At 39.6% G+C, this 20,950-nt stretch overlaps 1 protein-coding gene across 1 annotated transcript in view; it reads right to left on the bottom strand.

Annotated features, from left to right (window-relative positions):
* The window catches only part of pde3b (phosphodiesterase 3B), a 38,443-nt gene that overhangs the window by 10,104 nt on the left and 7,389 nt on the right, over window positions 1-20,950 (bottom strand). The window contains exons 2-4 of the mRNA XM_069524386.1: window positions 2,670-2,720; window positions 1,391-1,639; window positions 267-421 (exon numbers count right to left, since the gene is read on the bottom strand). Of these exons, the coding sequence (XP_069380487.1) occupies window positions 267-421; window positions 1,391-1,639; window positions 2,670-2,720 (455 nt within the window). The remainder of the gene's footprint in view (window positions 1-266; window positions 422-1,390; window positions 1,640-2,669; window positions 2,721-20,950) is intronic.

The raw sequence follows: 20,950 nt of genomic DNA, 5'->3' as shown, positions 1-20,950 counted from the left end.
AATCCTCTCAGTACACATGTACATACAAAGTTTCCAGTGAAGCACATGATTTCTATTACCATTTATCTAATGAAGATGATTTTTTTCTCAAAACGCAGGCCCATTCATAACTTTTCTCAGGCTAAGGAAAGAAACATCCATCAGATCTTGTAAGAAGGGCCATCAATCGGATCCAAAATTGGGCCAATTCAGGGTAGTACATAAAGTACAAAGCAGATAATTTACATGAGCAATTTTGAAAACTGTATGTGTTTCTGTGTTAGTACCTGGTCAGGTTGAGGTCAGGGTGAGGTCTCTTGCCATTGTTGCGCTCCCAGCGTGAGGAGGTGGATTCCAGAGGAGAGAGTGCAGAGGAGGAGGAGGAGGAGGTGGAACTCCGCCTTGGCTGAGGGGTGGGGAGGCTGTTTCTGCTGCTCAAACCCTGATTGAGAAATTTATACACAAATTGAAGATGCTGCTTATGTGACTCGAACATTATCGCTCCGAAAAGCTGTGAGCCTTTTTTAAAAGCCATGTTCAGATTCATAATTGTGCAGAATCAAAGCAAAAATCTAAACATTAAGTCATTTCAGTAGAAGAGTCCTGGGGTCAAAACAATTACCAATTTTATTGACACAAATACCATAGTTGACTGTTCATCTTAGTCTGTGTGGGTGGAAAAAAGTAGACCAACACGTTTATTTGCTGTTTTCATTCAGGTTTTCTTCATCATAGAAAGAATCTGACAGTGCGTTGAATAATCCATTTTAATTAGGAACCTTCCGAACTGAGTGGAATGACCCGGAAGTATTTCAGCGGCCTCCATAATAGGACCTGTTTTATTTCTCTAAATGATAAGGAAAGGAGCTTCAATGCTTCCTTACTTACCTCCTCTATCATAGGAAACATCAGACCATACTTTAGGAAAAGAAAGGAGAATAGTCTTCTTGGTTGTGAAGCAGTGGCACTCGTGCGTAAAACACAAGGCATTCCTGGAATATATGCCCAACTTTGTTTTAGCAAATTGCTGGTGTTTCCATTGTTGTGCTATCAGTGCAATTTTATAGAGATTTTAATAATCCAGCACTCTTGTTTAAAAAGAATTCTCTGTTTAATGAAGCCACGCTTTGGTCTGTTACTTCCTCTCTGCCATGGCTCCTTCTTGCCAGCAGCGTAGACGCACTTCATGCACGATCATTGTTTTGGAATGTACAACTGTAAGAAGAACATGCCGGCGTCGATAAAAGGAAGTGATAAACTCAGATGGTATTAAAAAATGTGGATCTTGATTCAGGTCCCTAAAAATGAAAATTCTGTTATCTACCAGGCATTCATTCGAAGTAAAGATACCGAAGTTCCTTACTCATCAGTTTAATGTTTCCATGCTGGTGCGGGTGTAATGCTTGCTCACCTTAATGGTTTTCCTGTCTGTCCTCTCTACAGCATCCTCCACCTCGTCGCAGGGGTAGAAACCTGGGAAGGGGGTGAAGGGGTTTACCCTGGGACGACACGAGCCTGAGAACGTCCCCATGAGGCTGGAGATGCTGCGCAGAGCTGAGATGGTGTGGGGCGACAGAGACGAGTCCATCAGCAGGTCCGACACCAAGTTCCGAGCCTCGTTGATGACTGACAGATCCACGCCGTTGCCACTCACCGCTCCCTGCCGCATGCACATGTACGTCACACAGGTTAGGTGAAGAGGGAAGCAAATGCACTTCAGTGCAGCTCATAAGAAGAAAAAACTAATTTCCTGCTGTATTCTCACATGGGCTCACTCTGGGACTTTTTCCAGACAGAACACTAGGGGCTGGCAAGAAAAGTTCTGGAGAAAGTCTGGAGTTGGACATTTGTGTTCACACATACAGCCCCTCTGAATAATTTCTGGAAAATGTCTGGAGTTCAGTGCATGTCTGAAAGCAGCATGAGCGTCTTTGTGGGATAGTTTTGCCCTCACAGTTTTTTTCCCATGTGTACATCCACTGGCCTCCTGCTGGAGTGGACTGCGTTTGGAATAGTGAAGTTGTGGTAGGAGGGATGACATCAGGCCCATGGTGCTGTTGATGACCTCCCACCTTTCCCTCAACTTTACTCTGCTCCATTTTCATTTTTTTAAGCGATCCTAACTTCCCACGACTGACTCTGCTGAAAGTTAATACTTCTAACTTCCTCTCTCACCTCATTCCTCTCCTGTTGTCGCACTTATTCATTTATCATGACTTCTGTATATCTGGGGGAAAATACACTAAATCTAGGTGTAGTGCTATGCTTATATTAAAATCATATCCCATAAACTGTAGGAATAGTTTGCCTCCCCCATAGTTTGACAGGCTTTCTGAGGGAAAATATTCTGACTGGCTCTGTCTTCTCTAAGAGACAAACACTGACTTTCAGTCTGTATGAGCTAAATTCTTTGATAGATACACAAATAGTTCAAACAAGCAAAAGAATGTCGGAGTAAGATAAAAGTGTGGCATGACAACAATGTCAAGGTCACTGTATGCCAGTTTTACACAATGTGTATTTTGCCTAACCACAAGTCAAATATCAGGGAGAGAACTGAATGTCCCAAAGATGACTTATGGACAGCTGCTACTAGTTCACTACAGAGACTGTTCTGTCTGAAAGGTTCTTTATTAGCTGTATGCTAACAGACACATGTACCGTCACAACATGTGAGCTAAAATACTGACCTGATACTGTGGTTTGTACCAGTGTTTCAGATCCCAGTCCCATAGGATCATCTGAAAAACACAAGAGAGACACAGACACAGTCAGTGAAATGATCATCACTGTATAAGTCCTGCTACATAACAGAGGATGACATGTATTTATGTAGAAAGAGCACAAGCTTTGACCTGCGCTGCACTTTGAGCATATTAGGATTTTTCCAGTGAGGGCACTGGTGGGTCAGCAGGAGAGCGACAGAGCTCCTATTCTGCCTGTTATCTAAACACACAGTGTAGTAACAGTTTACATTAAGGATTTCGTGCGCCACATGATGCACTCTCCGACTACAGGTATGCTAATGCACGTCACTTTAGCAACAGCACACCGCAAGCCTTTCACCGAGAGCAGAAGAAAAGCAAACCATTAAAACCACCACAGTGAGTCTACAATGGAGCAATGAGATCTTATCAGGCTGCAGCTACGTCAATCGGCAGCATTTTCATGCTATCTGTTGGCAACCAAACAGCTCTCACACATTACAGCAGTGTGAATTCAAAGCTGGTGCAGGCTGGACCTGAAATAACCTGATGTGGGTTCACTATAAAAAATCAGATATAAAATCCTCAAAGAAATGAGTCAAGAAAACAATGATCTGATTATACTTTTGCACTTTCTCTGATTTTTTTCAAATTATTTAAATTTTTTCAGGCATGCACACTTGGCAGGAAGCACTGAAATCTTCTGACACAACACATGCTATGTGATGTAGTTACCGTATGTATAATAGTAATATAATATAAATATTATAATATAATGGGGGAGATAAAGCAGTTTGTCATGTAAAAATGAAGACATTAAACAAATCAAGGCCACCATGCAGTCTCACCTCTTGCCACAAGGGGGACAGACTCAGAAGCCTTATGTGAGAAGGAGCTCCACTAACACTAGCAACCACAACCTAACCTGTAAACACACACCACCCCCATATGCTTATTATTTTACATCTCAGCCAGACATCATACTGACAGGAATAATCTATCACATCAAAAATGATAACAAGTAAAAATGTGTCAAATAACAGAAAAAGCCCCACATTTAACCTCTATTTGTTTTTATACTGTGCCCTTCTGATTTTATACAGTTGTGTTTTGTATGTAAGCATGTGCAACATCACTACATGAAATCTATAACTGTGGCTGTTAAACAGATCAGCGGCTCCCTCCCATCTCCTCTAATCAGTAACCGTTTCATTGATCAAAGTGGGATGTTGGGTGTTTGTCATCAGCATCTGTACAATGCTGCCAAACATTTAATATGGCAAATAGGCCCTGCCATGGCAACCTGACATAGAGGCCAGCAAACAATGCTCCATACACCATGGCAACAGGATGGCGGGAGACGGCTGGAGGACAGAGTTGTTGGCCTTCTGCTTATTTACGGAGACACACATGAGGGGCTGAAACAGAGAAGACAGTGTGAAGGAAGGGATGGAGAGTAAAGGACAGACGGAGATAAAAGAAACGGAGACACGTCTCAACACAATGTGCACTCTGCCTTTTATTTAACATTTAACTAAACCAAAGGATTGTGTTCTGTTGGTAGTTCCATTTTCTACTGACCCTCGTGATCACATACACAGCACACGCCCGGTGACACACTCAAATGTCTGCAGCATGCCACACGATATATAGCCTAGTATGTGTACATGCTGTCAACACCTCATCCTGACAATGCACGCTCCTCTTTACCTCTAATTATCTGCACACAATGCACATAATAACTGACACCTCTCTCAGCTCAGAAACAGGAAAAGCTGGATGAAGGGGCGACACCTCCATTAAAGCGTGTGTCAGGCAACAACTTATTTACAGTGAGGGCCTTCTGCATGTGAAGAGATTAAAATCTTTCAATGAACAGGAGAGATATTTTCTTTAGTGGTGTTATGAAAACATGACATGAGGGCGGACACACAGACAGAGACACACAACTCAGCAGCTGACTCTCAGACACCTGTACACGCATGGATACACGCAGACTCACAAGCACATAACAAAACACATTGTATTATTTCTCACCTCTACGACATTTTGGTATTTCACAATATGATTTTTGGTTCAGATTGAGGTTGATGTTGAGTTTGTGCATTTTCTTCTATTACTACTTCTCAAGTCATGCATGTCAGATAGCTACAGTTTCCCTTCACTTTGCAGAATACGTTTTTTTTCATTAACTAATTCTGTTAGCGTTCTCCATTGTCTTTGTCGCTATTTCTGGTTCGGAATGACGTCCATTTTCCCCACTTTTCATACAGCTCTGTTTCTTGTAGTTGCAAAATAAGATTTTATGTATGAGACCAACTTATAAAAAATGATGCATTGATATAACACATTTATCTATTTCTACTCATAATATTAGATTTTTGGAGGTAATAAGAACAATAGTACCAATAATAATCACCTATAATTAGGTATCCTAATTAACATTTCTCCTATTACTTTAGCTTTTTGCTATTATTGTATCTTTAATGCAGGACTTTTACGTGATTAGTTTCCATACTATCATTCTGCAGAAGTACTTCATCCTCTTCTAGCTCAGGACAAAGAGGAAGGTAAACAATGTAAATGACTGTAAATTGTGCCATGAACCCAAACCAGAATTTTTTTTTTTTTTTTTTTTTAAAAGGGGGAGAAAATAGTCAGATTTTTTTAGGATATGTATTATTTTCAGCTGTTAATAATGTTGCACATTAATATTCCAAGTTGGAATTTACAACTGAGAATAAGGAGCCATAAGTAGGATAGGCCAACGCAGAGGAAGCAAGCAATAATATTGTTTTTCCTCTCCACAGTCGCCAAAGGGCCCTGTTGGGTTTAATATGACAGCTTCTGACTCTGCCACCTATGAAAGTAGGTATTTAGTTAAATTTAGTTTAAAAACAAATAAATAAATAAATAGAATTAAAAAAAGGCACAGAGGTAATGAAGTCTGATCTACTGAGCGGGTCACATGGCTTTCATAGCACTGCCATACAAGCCAGTAGCCAGTCCGATTACCTTTAGCCTCACTCAACGTTAGTGTGATTAATAGGCTGAATCACTTGATGAGCTCAATTATGACGGTTAAACTGCTACGTGGCCCAAAAAATGTAACTGAATTTAATACCTTTTTATTATAATTTATTCTTCTTCTAGCCATGGATTTTATTATTTTTCTTGTGAAGCACTTTGTAACTTTGTTCAGATAAGTGCTATACAAATACAGCTATTATTATTATTATTATTATTATTACTAGTGTACGCACTTAAATGTACAGGCAAAAAAAAAAACACGTCAAAATAACTCTTCACATACATACAATTATTCAGCAAGAGACAAGTCGTAAATATTTCCTCAGAGGAGTCAATAAACCTCTGCGATCTATTAGACGGCTGGTTAGTCACACCTGCGTGTCATATGAGCGCGGCTCTGACACTGTGGTGTGAGAGGTGCTGGAACTGATAAAAAGACGCTAATAAGAGTGTGGGGGGTGGGGGGGTGGGGTGCAGAGGGAAAGGTATCAATGGCAGACAGGCGGTGCATTTGTATGGAGAGGAGCAGGGCGCTGACGTCAGTGTGCAGCGACACACACAGCGTCAGCAGCCCCTCCACACAGGCACACGCCGATAATGAATGGGCTCTGGCTGTCGAGAGGAGCACGAGTAAGAGAAAAGATGATATGGACAGAGAGGAAAAGAGAGCACAGGCCGGCCTGATTCTTTTAAAACCCCTGTTCAGGAAAGAGAGTTAACCAGATGAGAGGTCTGCAGAGTGTGTGTGTGTGTGTGTGTGTGTGTGTGTGTGTGTGTGTGTGTGTCCTTAGTCTGACATAGCTTGAACTACTTGGATAAGGCTGGGCCTGTATCTCAGTGGCACAGCTCAGACAGTGTAACTGAGTGTAGGTCGGCAGCTGAAGGAAGGAGCAGGGATTAAAAAACTGTCTCTGAACTTTTGACCCAGAATGGCTCACTAAAAAAGATGTATCCTGCGTTCAAACCCGTACAAAAGCCTGACTCGTATAACAACATATATCCTTGTGATGCAATATTTTAATTCTATCCACAAAATTCATTTTTGGTTGAAAAGTAAATTCTACAACTTTGATGAAGCGTTTTAAGCTTGTGGAATGAAATGGAAATCATTACAGGTTGTACAAATGTTGTCTTCCATCAGGGGTGTGTGCAACAAAGGAACTCAAGGTTTGCAATTAAATGATACCGCAACAATTTGACTGTAAAGTTTTATTTACTAATGATGGTAAATAAAGACCGTTTTTTGATATTGCTTCTTCATCATTAAATGAATCTGAAAACTGTTTGCTTCTAGGTTGTGCCAGATATTAGATAATGATAAAAACAACATGGTTATAAATAAAAGAAAGACTACAGTAGTGAACTTATAATAACCCCAGAACACGGATGAAATTATTTGGTTAAAAGTGACAGAAGGATTTGACAAAGAAAGAGCAAAATGAAAACAGGAAGCGCAGATAAGAAGACATGAAACCAGAGAATGGACAGAGAGTTATGGCCCAGTGTTTATTTGTCATCGAACAGGCAGCTTCTAACATGACAGTCAGCAGCATCACTGGGGCTCAATATATTCTTTCATTTGCTTTACAAAGTCTAAATAAATGCACAACACAATCTGTCACCCTGATGAATTCAACTTGGTACAGCAGACCATCAAAGCATGAACTGACTGAGCAGCTGTGTGTGAAAAAAAGGAGGAGATACAGATTGACCCACCAGTGTAACCGGCCAGACAATCTACCGGACCAAAGACTAGTCCAAAATCTTTTTGCATCTGAGTTGCTTGGCTCGCCACCAGCCCACAGGTCAACAGGCCCAAACTGGAAAACTGACGGTACTCCAGATGGCTGGTCCGCCTATACGGCTGTCACCAGTATCGTCGGGGCAACCTGACAGGACCATGGAAAATTCTTTGACGAGGGGAAGGAGCTCGTGCAAAATGTCATCCCTCTCTTTCACACTCATCTACCACTTCACTGGACTGGTGTTGTTCAGCGTCTGCCCTGCAAAAAGCCAGCATCTGTTCATGTCCTTTGGAGTATTTTTAAGTACGTCTATAACAAGATTTGTTTCTTGGTATCCGTGTGGTGTTTGTCCTACTTGGCACAAATCTAGTCAATGAAATACCCAAACAGTAGAGATGTAACGATACCATTTTTCCCTTTCTGAAGCTTATTGGCTGATGTAGAGAACTAATCCGATACCAGTGCATTTAAAACTATATCAGCTTATATAACATCATTTAACAGCCATATGCCACTAACCCTGTATCGAGTGATGTTTTCTATCTTTGTTGGATGACTTGGCTCAGGCTAAACTCTTTACAAAAACAAATACATACAGTGAATTAATATGATAGCATTTCTTTTATTACCTTGTTTGACATAACTGAAAAATAACACAAATAAAAAGATCTAGGAATACACCCCTCAAAACTTGTGGGCATTTTCCAACCTTTCCATATTGCCAAATTTGTGAAATTTTAGCTAGCTCTGGCTAACAAAACACTACCCTAAATAACTTCTTCTTCAGCACTGTGAAAAAAGGACTTGCCAGTGGCAGTACAGTGCAACTGCTGTTTTTTAAAATGTGGTTTCAGCTCGCCCCGTGGCATTTTAGTTAGTATCAGAGGCATTTTTAATTTTTACATGAAAAAAGAGCTAAAAATGTCAATCATCCAAGGCATGAAGAAGTTAACAATTACAATTCTAATGTCTCATTATTCTTTGGTGTAAAAATAAGGGTTCTACAAAATCATAACAGAAATGAACAGCAAATATCCCCCTGCTCCACTGTGGTTGTTTTCTACATTTTGCAAAAAGATGCCCCACGCTGTGTCTGTGGAGTGGTTTGTTTACATATGGAGGATAAAAGAGCAACGTTTGGACGCACATCACCAAAGAATTTTCACAAAGAATTCGGCTGAAAAGAGGGACATAACAAAAAGTGAAGCCAAAGTGTCTCAATCACCACCCGGTGTCTGTCTGCAGTACATGTCATAGACCCCACCTCCTCCATGTTAGTGGAGTTGAGCCAAACTAAAAAGTCAAAGTACACGTAATTTTTCTCACAAATATGGTTTCTGTCATTGTACGTAGATCTTATCATATTATGGCTCATTATATCCAAACTCCAGGTTGGTTTTTTGATGATATAAAAATGGGTTGAAATGTGATGACTGACAGCTGAGACTGACTCAAGATTGGTCAAGTGTCTGTAATGGTTGGACTTCGCTACTGCAGCTCCATCCCTGATCTCTACTGCGCAGACTCTGGCAACAAATGCGCCAAAGCTGCAGCATTTGTATCCCAGATATTTTGGCTTCATTTCTAGATAATGGGAGGAAGTGGAGATGTGTTCTCCATCTTTATATGTAATCTATGGCTGGGGTGAAGTAAGGGAAAAATTGGGAGGAATACAAATGTATGGAATGGAGAAGAATGGCTACTGTTTTTTAAGTAATTCCAATTTAATTGATAACACTAAAATCAAAGATATGATTGTCACTACATAGGCAAAATTGAAATGTAAGTAGTTTTTTTTACTTTCTACCTACAATAAATGTACCTACTGCACATGTATTAAAGTTTATTCTATTATGGAATGATATTTATGAAAAAATAAACAATGATCGTCATTCATCTTATCATAGATGCCAGGCAAGAATATCAGCATGTATGACCTTTGGAGAGTGGCAGCGAGCCCAAGTGTAAATAGTTTGAAAAGTACTTCTCAAAGTCCTTTATGCTGACATTGATTTGCTGATCTGCACGTTAATATGGTTTACCCTGCGTTAATGCCAGTAATTACTAAAAGGATTATTGACCTTGTGACGCACAGAATGTATAATCAGAGCCTGATGACACCTTTGTGTGTCATCAGAAAAATTAAAGCAGCTATTTATGAAAAGGTACAACACGTTTTCAGATCTGCCTTTGTTTTCCTTTTCTTACAGCTGTATTTCCTCTTCTTATATCAGCCCAATGTTTGGTTTCTAACAAGCTGGGTGAAGTTATCAAAGAGGACAAAGGTGATCTCACTGCAAATATTTTCTGCTGAAACTGTGACTGGGCAGCCTGGGAACTGGAGGATTTTACCGTCTAGAAATTAACCTGATTGAACAACAAAATGCCAAAAACTGCAGCCTCCCGATTCATTTCTGTGACACCCAACTGGCTCAACTTTTACAATAATGCAATATGATGTTATACAGCAACCTGATAAATTGGCAAATCAAATACTGCATATGTAAATTCACATTCTAGGTGGACCATCTTGTTATGTGAACAGCTTAGTACAGGTTAGTCATGACTTTATGTTTCAATCTTTGAAAACCTTCAGTTGCACACCTTTTTTGTACTTTAAAAACCAATATGATAATTTTGGACATGATTCTAAGTATATAAATGAAACTGTTGATGTTGATTTAAAAACACTTATGGGAAAAATTATGATAATTGACTAACTGGTTACATTAATTATCAAGCAAAAATGGAAATTTTACTTTTTAAAATATAATCAACAAATCAATAACAATTTTATAGACTGCAATGAGTTCAGTTCTATTTCAACCGAGATTCTTACAATCTGATAACAAATAGTCCACGTTTTCCTCTATCAAAGTGCAAACATGATATATGTCCTTTACACGCAACCTTTTTTGACCACTGTGGAGCCCAGAGCAATGCTATAGTCTGGCAGCTGGAAGGCCTGCGTACGACAGGAAGGTTATACCTGATATGGACATGAGAGCTAGATGAGGGAGGCTCAAAGCCTTGTAAGGGAACATCTGGTTTTATCATGGAATCAGTGCAGGCTCCTCTCATAAACACAACCTAACGCCTGAGCCCTGGAACTCTGGCCAATAACAAGCATGTGAACACAAACGCCATCCATCAGAGCTGAGCAAAGGGGGGAGGAGTTCACAGGGAAGTAGAGCGAGTGAGACAGACACAAAGAACAGTGAGAGAAGAAGAGACCACAACAGAAATTGTTTGTTGAGTATATCATTTACAAGCCACTGACCAATGCTGGCTATACGCAGCTTCTCAATAAAAAAAACCCTGAAAAACGTAAGAAGCACTTGTACACGTGTCGAGTTTAAGGTCATAATCAATATGGAACATACATTACAGAAGTGCCTCAGCATCTGTCAATGTAGTTGTTGTAAAAGTTATTTGTGAACATACTGAAATAACTTATTGCTTATACAGTATACAAATTCAAAACATTCTTCGAGGAAAATTCTTAGTGGGAGTTTGTTTATGCACCTCATAGCAACAGAGGACTTGCTGCAGGCTGTCTTTTCTACTCTCCTGATCAGGGTGTATGTATCCGGCATGGCCAGACAATGGATAACTATGTTTTCCCCTATGCTTTCTTTGTGGGCACACTTTTACAACAAACCTTTTGAAAGTGTGCAGCACTAGCTACTAGGTACCACAGGTCAGGGACAAACCCTGCATCAGTGTCAGGCCAAAAAAAGGGATTTTGTTGCAATGCCCAAGCGAAATAACTTGATGTCTCATGTGAATAATCCAACCTGGCTTGGTACAAAGGTGGGGTATTTCGCATTGTGTAGTCCCCGGTATTTAGTGCACACATAATTAAGACTGTTCACCTGCCAAGAGGTTGTTGTACAGTCGCTGACTGACACAGCAATACAGAAAAAAGAGAAAGACTAAAACTGCTTTAAGACATGGGCTGAACTCCGTACATGGTGGGTGTTGTGAGAACACAAATGTCCGAGTCAGTTGCTCCGGACATTTACCAGAACTTTTCCAAACAGACCCCTAGGAAAATGTCTGGAAAATGTCATATTGAGACCATGTGTGAATACAGAAAGAAAATGTTTAAGCAAGTGGTGCGTTGATGACATTTCTTAAACGCGACTGATGCAAAACTGAGATTTACAAAAGAAAAAGCGTTGAAATATCACAGAATGAAAAAGGGGCCATACACTTGCAGATCAAGTTGGAAAGCCAACAAGATGTATCCTTTATGTCCTGCCTCCTGCATCCTCTCATCAGGTAACACACCTCTTCAAACTCCAGAAAATGTCCAGAGTTCATGTCTGAAAATGGCTTAAATGATTGAGTCCACGAATTCAATGAATCAAAGAAGAAAAGTGAGGAAGATCAGTTGGGATAAAGAGCAACAGAAGTGTGTCCAATGCAAGACGTAATTTTAATGAAATTATAATGTATGTCGGCACATCATTCTTCACAGATCAGGGAGAACTGAAAAATGAATATGTCATAATCCCACCCATTAAGATTCAACAGTAAAAAAAATACTGACAGCTTATGCAAAAAGTTCACTACCACAAAGAAACACACTTTCCTTCCTGCCTTTAAAAATGATTGCATCAACAATTTTGAATTTAAATATAACAGGGGGCTATACAAGGGGTGACCTTCATTACAGGATACATCAGTCACTCCTATTTCTCCTTCTCCAACAACAACTGAGCACCAGATATCCAATTCATTTGTATATAATTATCTTCTGCTATTGATGCATTCAACAAACACAAATGCCTGAGTCTGCACTGTATAATAAACTCAATGCATTCTAAACTGTTGCAAATCAACACTTCCTTAGGCTATATGTCCATCCTGCAGTTTGAACACAGGTTCAACAGACAGGAAAGTTGGCTTTCTGAGTGACTTTCCCCTCAATATCAGAACGAGCAAACTCAGCAGGCATCGCTGACAGAGGCTGGATCACAACATGATGCTGGAACCACCAGAGATCAGCATTTTACATCTGTAAGTATAAACTCCAGAGCTCGGCAAACTCTGCCTGCATCACCTGAGACAGATGCCACATGGCATAAATACTGGAAACATGCGCTGACTGTCAGATGAGTCACACAGACCAGAGGTAGGTTTACTAAACAGAGCTAAGGAGAGCAAAGGTGAGGCCTACATGTACAAAGTTTACCAGGATTTGTGTAGTATACAATCATTTTTTGCGTGAGGACCTTTACATTTCTTGGTATTGAGGCACTGTGGTGTTGATGTGAAAGGGCACTGCTCATCATACATACAGAAAAATAAAGTTTAAAAATGGATAAAACTTCCAAATCAATAATCAGCAATTCTGCAAAACACTGATCACTGAGAGGAAGAATAAAGTAAGGGAAAGCTAGAAAATTTGTTTAAATGGTAGAAATCATGATCTTCAAGTCAAGACAAATGTGACAGAAATTTGTACACATTACATAGCGTACACTGAACTATTTTTTACTTTGAAATTTTTTAAATAATGGACCTAATCCCTATACAATTCTAGTTTTAATGCTTTTCTAATTATATTATTTTAGAAAAAAAGTGACAGTATTTACATCACTGTAGGTTGTCAAATCAATTAACTACAGTATCATGATACATAAATGTCAACTTAGGGACACAACTAAATAAAGGTTGTTATGGAGACTAGTGTTGCCTCAATGTGACCTTTAGTTTCACTGCATCACAATTGTCACTGCTCTGTGGCTCAAACACAGGCTAACGGTTCACTCCAACGCATTATCTGCATGGACAGCTTATCATGTGCCAAAAACATGATAAATGATCGACACCTCTATGATACTTTTAGTCTGTGGTAGAGCAGCTCAAATTAGTTTTGACTGGACCTTCTTCTCCGAATGTCAGCGAATGAGTGAGGGTGTCTGTGAAGCCGTTTTCAGAGATGACCTCCGGAGGATGTCAGGAGAATTGGGTCGGGACTTTTTTCAGAGATTTCCGTTTACACATGCACATGTTTAATTTTTGCATCTGTTGTGTGTCTTTAACTAGGGGACTGGCCAGAGAAAGTCTGCAGAAAGTCCAGAGGATCTCTGGAGCTCAGTGCATGTCTGAAAGCAGTTGAAGTTGCAACACTTGTGGGCTGAGTGACACATACTTGACGGAAGTAAGCCAGGTGGTTAGTTTTAGGAATTTCCACAATCGGCTATTGCTCTTTCAAAATGCTATAGCGTGAACAATTTCAACTAGAATGGCTCTATGCAGGTCCCTAATAAATATGCCTAATATTTGTCATCAAGATCTATGGATTATTTCCTTCGAAATCTATGAAAATGTCAAAATCTTGCAAAGTTAAAGATCCTGAATATGCCCAAATCTATGCCAAAATGTACAAGCTTCTTTCTTGGCCATGTCTCGTTCTTCTACAAAGTTTTGTGGACATTATTGGACCCATTTGGTGAATGTTTGGTTTTAAAAAGTACCACCTGTCATATATAGCGACTTTTTGGACAAACTGTGGGAGATAGCGGCACAGAGGCACTTTGTCAGAGGCTGTGTGTGACAGACAAGAGCTGCTTTCATATGTTCACTACAACGAATTTATCTAGACGTCACTCTGAGAGGCAGCATACCAGAAACCAAACGTCCGAATCAGTTGAACCGGACATTAAACAGACTTTATCCTGCTTGCTCTCTTATACAAAGTTTGTTATGCCTGATTGAGCCGATGTGCAAATAGATGAAGTGTTGAAACCAGCTGACACAAGATATAATGCAAACAGGAATATATTAATTGGTGTATTGTGGTTCCACAACAGTTTTCAACTACATCCTCAATTTTGCATGTTGACAACAGACTTAAGGAGCAAATGAAAATGGTAGCTAGTTAAAGCTAAGTAGTTAGCTTACTGATGCTTTGTCAGATCTGTTGCATAATATCCAGCACGTACATGGATTGATGTGTCCTTTAAGCATAATGGCTGTGCCTGCAGGTTAAAGCATTTTAACTTTTGAGGAAATTGAGGCATTATGATGGTGATTTAACTAGCATTTAGTACATTTGTAAAGAGTAGTGAAGAATCTTTTTTTCTAAACAGTAACATCACTGTTCTGAAACTCTTTCCAACACATGGCTTGTGGCAGTTGCCACAGCAGAAGAACATTAAGTACTGGACAAAAGAAAATGATGGTTTATGCAAACTAGCTAAGATAAGACTTCAAATGTAATTTGTATCGTTATTTATCCTTCATTTGTTTCAAGCCTGTGTTTTTGCTGCTCTTACACCCAACCTGATGCATAAACATTTTTTGACGACTTAGCAACAATAACACACCCAACACAACAGAAATGTTCTATATCATATTTGTTCAAAATAACATCTTTAATCTATGCCTAAACATCTGCTGTCTGTAGCTGAGCACCCAGTTCCTTATGCCCAATGTCTATGGTGCCATGCCGGGTATAACATCAATTCCACTGTTGATCAAGTTGATCCCATGATACAGGGTCAGGACAAAGGAGGATCACACTGCTGCAATCCACATGCATTGTATTGTGTATATAAATAGCGAGACAGAAGCTTTTATAGTATGTAAACACATTGACATGGCGTCTGTTACTGAATAACTTAATAAATCTTCAAAATTCTTCAGAGTCAGGTGTGCCCAGGAAGGTGAAAGGGATTTGGGCTACATGAATACTAAAATGATCTCCTTCCACATGAGCATTTTAACTCCATATCAGTCAAAAGTTGTTTGCCGTCATTGCGAGTCTTGACTGAATTAAAAACAAATGCAGGTGACTGTTCATCCAACGTCTCCATTCTTGCCCGTCCAGACTATAACTTAGCCGTTGAAACAAAACACTAAAACAAGGCCAGCAGTATTTCCATTCTTCTTGGAATAATGTGGATGACAGGTATAAACGTAGCAGTAGTGTTGCGTTTTAAAACTATAGTGTAGTAGTGTGGCTGTAGTTAGTAACTTTGGTTTAATTCATTTTCTCTAAATTGGTCTTCGGTTTGAAGCAAAGTCTCTTAGGCCACGACACCACTGCTGATCAGACCTTGATCCCCTGAATATCACTTTTCTAATATTCTTATGAGCACATCATTTCAAGGCGTTCACATGGATTGCTGACAGTTTGGGGCGGGCCACAGCTCAGACTGTATCTGAACAGCACAGTGTGCATTAGCGGCAATGGGGGTGTGCGATTAAACTCTGAGCTCTCCACGCACTCTGCCATCAGTAAGCTCCATATGACTCTGCCCTTGTCCTCTGCTCTGTATATTGAGTGCGTGAATTTCTGTGTCATGGCTCTGCAATTTTTCAAGAAAAACAAGGATACTTCCTCACGTGTGTCAGCCTAGCACAAGCAAATCATGTTCCGTTTTGAACCTCACAATGACGCAGATAAAACAAGCATCATGCTGCAACCGAAATGTCCTGAATTCTTACAAGATAATAACCAATAACTGCTCAGGAGAGGTGAGCGGAGGAAGTTTATTCCACTCTGACAGGTCAAATTTCGTGTGCAGTCACAGATGAGAGAGGCAAGGGGATGGGGTGGGGGTGGGGGCAAAAGTGGGGTGGGGAGGGAGGGAGAGGCTGTTATAAGTCCCTGGGAATTGATTACACTGAACAATGGTGAGCAGATCGAGAGCAACCTTGGCCAGATGGGGGAGATATCACACTGAAGCTCGGAGTCAGAGACCTTCGTCAGACACAAAGTCTATCTACAAAATCTCACTAACATTATGTGAGGGGAAGAGGGGGGGTGTCTGGCATTTGAGCCTGTGCGTGTGTGCATGCGTGTGTGTGTGTGTGTGTGTGTGTGTTGGGGGAGGGGCGGATGATGGTAAAAGTGAGAAAGAAAGGGAGACAGCGACAGACTAAAGAAAAAGTGAAGAAAAGGGGGTGGGGATTGGCCGGGTGCAGTTTCTCCAAAAACAATTTATCTAAAACCTCATCGTTCCACTTTCACAGATTTACTTTTTTACAATAAGTACTCTGAATAAATTGTGCACAGTTATTGGAAATGGTGATCACGTTGGTTGAAGTTCGGGTTTTCATTGCAGTGACTAATAGTGCTTCACAGTTTTGCCCTTTTCAGTGGGATCTGCCCTCAGCTGCTAAACACACACAAGCCCTCCTCTGTAGCTGCGGCTGACGTCAACCGTCACTTAGCAACAGCCTTTTGGTGTAAAAGCAGCAGTGCTGACACCATTTTCAAAAGAGGCGCACAGAGAAAGACAGAAAGAAATTCTGAGAAAATGAGAGACAGAGCAAGGGTGAACAAAATAAAAGGACAGAAAAGTAGAGGAAGAAAGTGAGTAAACATTTCATAGAATTGCGCTTTAATGTTTTAGTGAAAATGTAAAATAAAAATAAGGGCTGTAATAATTCTCACTCTATTCCAAACATCCTTTAGATCATCATGTAAAATCTTACAAATATTGAAAGAAGAAATAAGGTGATTTTACATCAATAAAGTCATCTGGTGACTATTAACGACAGTAAAACCTTGTGTTTTACTGACAGTACGTATTCAGCTCAATAAAATAAATTACTACACCCTCACCTATTTTCTCTAGCAGAATTTCAAACATGGGCTCCGACTATCTATGTCATAGCGGTCAAATTTAACCACACCGCCCCTCGTCAAAACCTAACCATGCTCTCTCCCTCTACTCTCACCCTGTCATTGGACTGAACAAACAGTCAACACATGCAAGGTTCAACAACCTCATCCTGAACTTAAAAGCTAAGCCACCTGAAATGTTTGCATTGTTGGAAACCTCATGGTGTTATGAAAAGCCTTCGAGGCGACGAGCTGCGCACAAAATCTAAACCGCTTCCTTCGACTAAAACACTCAATTGTGTTGCAAATGGAGCAGGCGGCTTGGGGGAACATTTTGTCATTACTTATCTTATCTAGCCACTTCACATTTGCCAATTTTTCATGTAGTGAAAACAGGCAAAGTATGGGAAGCTGATACAACAGTTGCAGGAGAGAAGGAGAAAAAAAAGTCTAATTAGCCCAAACTTAGTTGATGGCAACGGTTTGGTATCCCCCCTCTGCAGCCTGGGCCTCAACAGTACACAAACTCAAACACTCTTTGTATACTGATAACAGCACAAGAAGATAGACAAAATCAGGACGGATCAGGGATCAAGACCAATTAGAGAAAAATAGAGAAGAGGTCATGCTGCACAGTTCAAAACAAAAGCATCAAAAACTCATAACTCAAACTCTTTTCTAAAATAATTAGAATTCATGGACTGTTCCATACATTTAATTTAAAGGGAAAAAGCAAAAAAAATAAGAGGCTCTGAATATTTAGTGAGTCCTCTTTTGATGGCGACACCAGACACCAGAGTCATCAGGCTAAGCTCTGATAGTCCTATCATGAAAACTAAAGAGCTGCAAGCTAATTGCTGGTGATCATGACGCAAACCGTTTCCAGGGTAACCCGAGTTTTGGAGTACCCGCTCCAGCATTTCCTCATCTGTTTGCACTCACACCAGCAGGCTGACAATGCAGTCGCTGCATCCTGTTTCACTCCGCAGTCAGCCAAACACACAGCACCCTGCTCAACTTAACCCTTTCTACCGGTCCTGCTGCTGCAGACAATGAAAAATTAAAGGCAGCTATGCAAACTAGTTCTTAAAGGAAGTGGGATGAGAGAGTAATTCAACAGAAGCTGTCACCAGCGAGACATCTGGGTTCAATAACAACAAGCCACATTTTGACCAGTGCAGTTTCCAAAATAATAGAATTAAATGCTCATGTACATTTGTACTAAAACACCAGGAACAAATGGTCCTTTATTAACACACAGCATTCATAAATGCTGATTCAGCTCTTGGTTTGGCATTTCACAAAATGTTTACCATTACTATGAAAGCTACCTGTGGCATTGATAAGTAGTTGCTAAGCAATGAATTAGGACATCGTGGTCTTGATATTGCAGCTGTTACACAAGCTCCGAAACACGGAGGTTAGCGCCACACGTCATGCTCCTTCAGCGAAACAACAGCACAGATGAGATTTCATTTTACCTGATAGAATTAATATATAATAATATTCAGCTCAAAGTCACATGAACAGCTCTTTGACTAAAGATGGCCATATGTGCAATTTAATTTTTTTTTTAAAAACTGAATACATGTACTTTTTAAAAAACTTTCATCAAAATGTTTCCTAAAAATAGAAATAACCTTAAACTATGGATGACATTAGACACAGAAGTTACAGTTAATTCCAAATACAGATAAATGTGTAAATATTAAATATAAATATAAAACTACAATTTGGGTTGAGTTTAAAGGTTCCCTTGTTTATCTTAGTTGATTTACATTAATATTCAATTGTTTTCAATAAACAAAAAAAGAATAGGAGCAACAATGTAAAATTAGATTGTTGTGTTCTATCAAGTGTTTGTGACACATCCTGAGCATGACGGAGGCCCAGAGTGTGACAGGAGCACAATAAGCTTTAATTTGATAATCTTCATACATTTAATTGTTTAAGCAAGACAGACTTATTTCAGGTTTTTGTAATCACATTGAAAATGGTGCAGTAAAGAGTAAATGTGCAATTTACTGTATGTTGGGAAATAAAACAAAACCTGCACACAGACACACAAGTGTAAAGAGAGAGAGAGACACACACACACACATAAAACTCATCTTGAATATATGCCGCTGGTTTTGTTTTGACAAAGGCAAAAAAAGCAAACAGAATGCATGGAGGTTTCTCCACAGACAAATCAGATATAGAGGCCGAGGGTGCAAACAGTCTTATTACACCACTGCCAAAATAAAAAATAAAAATGTTTTATATTATACATTTTTATATTTAATATTAAAATTATCATAATTATTTTCTGGATAAATAAGCTAAGTGAGCTTTAAAGTACAGTTGTCTGTGGCACCTTTTTCCACCTAAACACTCTTTCTTTTGCACGCTGTCTGAAGAAGGACAATTTCTTCCTTTCTCATTACTGCTGGAGGCAGACACTATATTCTACAGAGCGATTAATAAGACTTGGCATTTTTTTCCCTTCTATGCAATCACCCCGTGGTACGTCACTGGGTTGTGACGTCAATGTTATATCATTCCACATGGCTTTACAGCAAGCGAACGTGACAGCTGAGAGCTGCTCTGCGTTTTCACTGCTCTCCTACCAACCTTTCTCTCTGCAGCCTACTCCTCTTGTTCTGGATGGAGGGGGGGTTAGTTAAGTGTATTATTTACCCCTGCCTGCCCCCATGGAGTGGTAACCACACAAAAAAGAGGAGTTCTCCCTGATTTCACAGCCAGCGCTGCCTCTTAGGTGTTTCTCATGATGTAAAGCTTTTAGATTTTTTTGCCATGAAAGCCAAAATGCAACAATCCTACTTTAAAAGGATATTATTTCCACTTTATTCTCTTCATGTTGACACAATTCTGAGTAAAACAGGATACCACTCAGGTTGGACAATAAAATATTTTTGGGGAAACAGCTGTTTGAAATACATGATTCTAGGGGCCCTCAACCAAAATATGCAGCATACATTTTGTATATATTTCTCACTTAGAAATATTGTATATATATTACATTTCTCACTGTTGGTCTCAATTTGTGACCATTGTGATTATTCAACCCTCTCAAAGTGCAACAGAAATTTCATAATAAAATTAGCAAATACAAATTAGTACAGGGCTCCTTCGCTGTGTCACAACTGCACGATTTATTGACTTATTTAGGTATTTATTAATTCAGACATTCAACTGAAGAAGAATTTTCAGTTAACCTGACCCTGGTACCTATTCAATCCATAAAGCTTTTGTTGTGCAAGAAGTTGTGGATACATTTTTTTTACTCAAACTGGAAGATGATAATGAGGCAGTGCTTATAGTTCTTTTGTTGAGTTTCTGTTTCTAGGCTTACGTTTAACCACATTCACACTTCACACAGAAACTTCTATCTCATTACAAGATTAGGAAATCAAAGTGTCTCAATGGTGTGTTGATACATGGGGCCTTTTACACCGTTGTTGATTGAACAGTTTAATTCTTAAGCGGAACATACAAGCCATTTAAGAGAACTTGTGACATTCACTGATTTTTCTCTGAGGTAAGAACAGTTTCTCAGGGGCTCGGGACATTTGGTACGAGTCATTAAGAGACAGCCTCATCACAAGGGGAAAAACATACTCCTTCGATTGATTTAAGAATAAAGTGGCTTAATTTGACTCACAGCGTGACTGTAACATGTCAAGAAAATGATGCTCGTAGTTTGTTTGAACGTTGCTTTAAGATCATGAACAGACAATAGCGGTATGGATCACTCATGTGACATTGTACAATTCGATTTAGGACAATATTTTTTCATCAGAGTTGACATAGGATTCTTTAAATAATATTCAAAGAATATTAATTGATGTCACACCACCCTTCATTTAAAAATAACTTAAGAGCATTTAAAAACTAAAACTTGT

The sequence above is a fragment of the Paralichthys olivaceus genome, chromosome 1 (assembly GCF_024713975.1).
Source record: "Paralichthys olivaceus isolate ysfri-2021 chromosome 1, ASM2471397v2, whole genome shotgun sequence".
NCBI classification, from domain to species: Eukaryota; Metazoa; Chordata; class Actinopteri; order Pleuronectiformes; family Paralichthyidae; genus Paralichthys; species Paralichthys olivaceus.
Note: the sequence above shows the minus strand (reverse complement) of the source record. Positions and strands in the feature narration are given on the sequence as shown.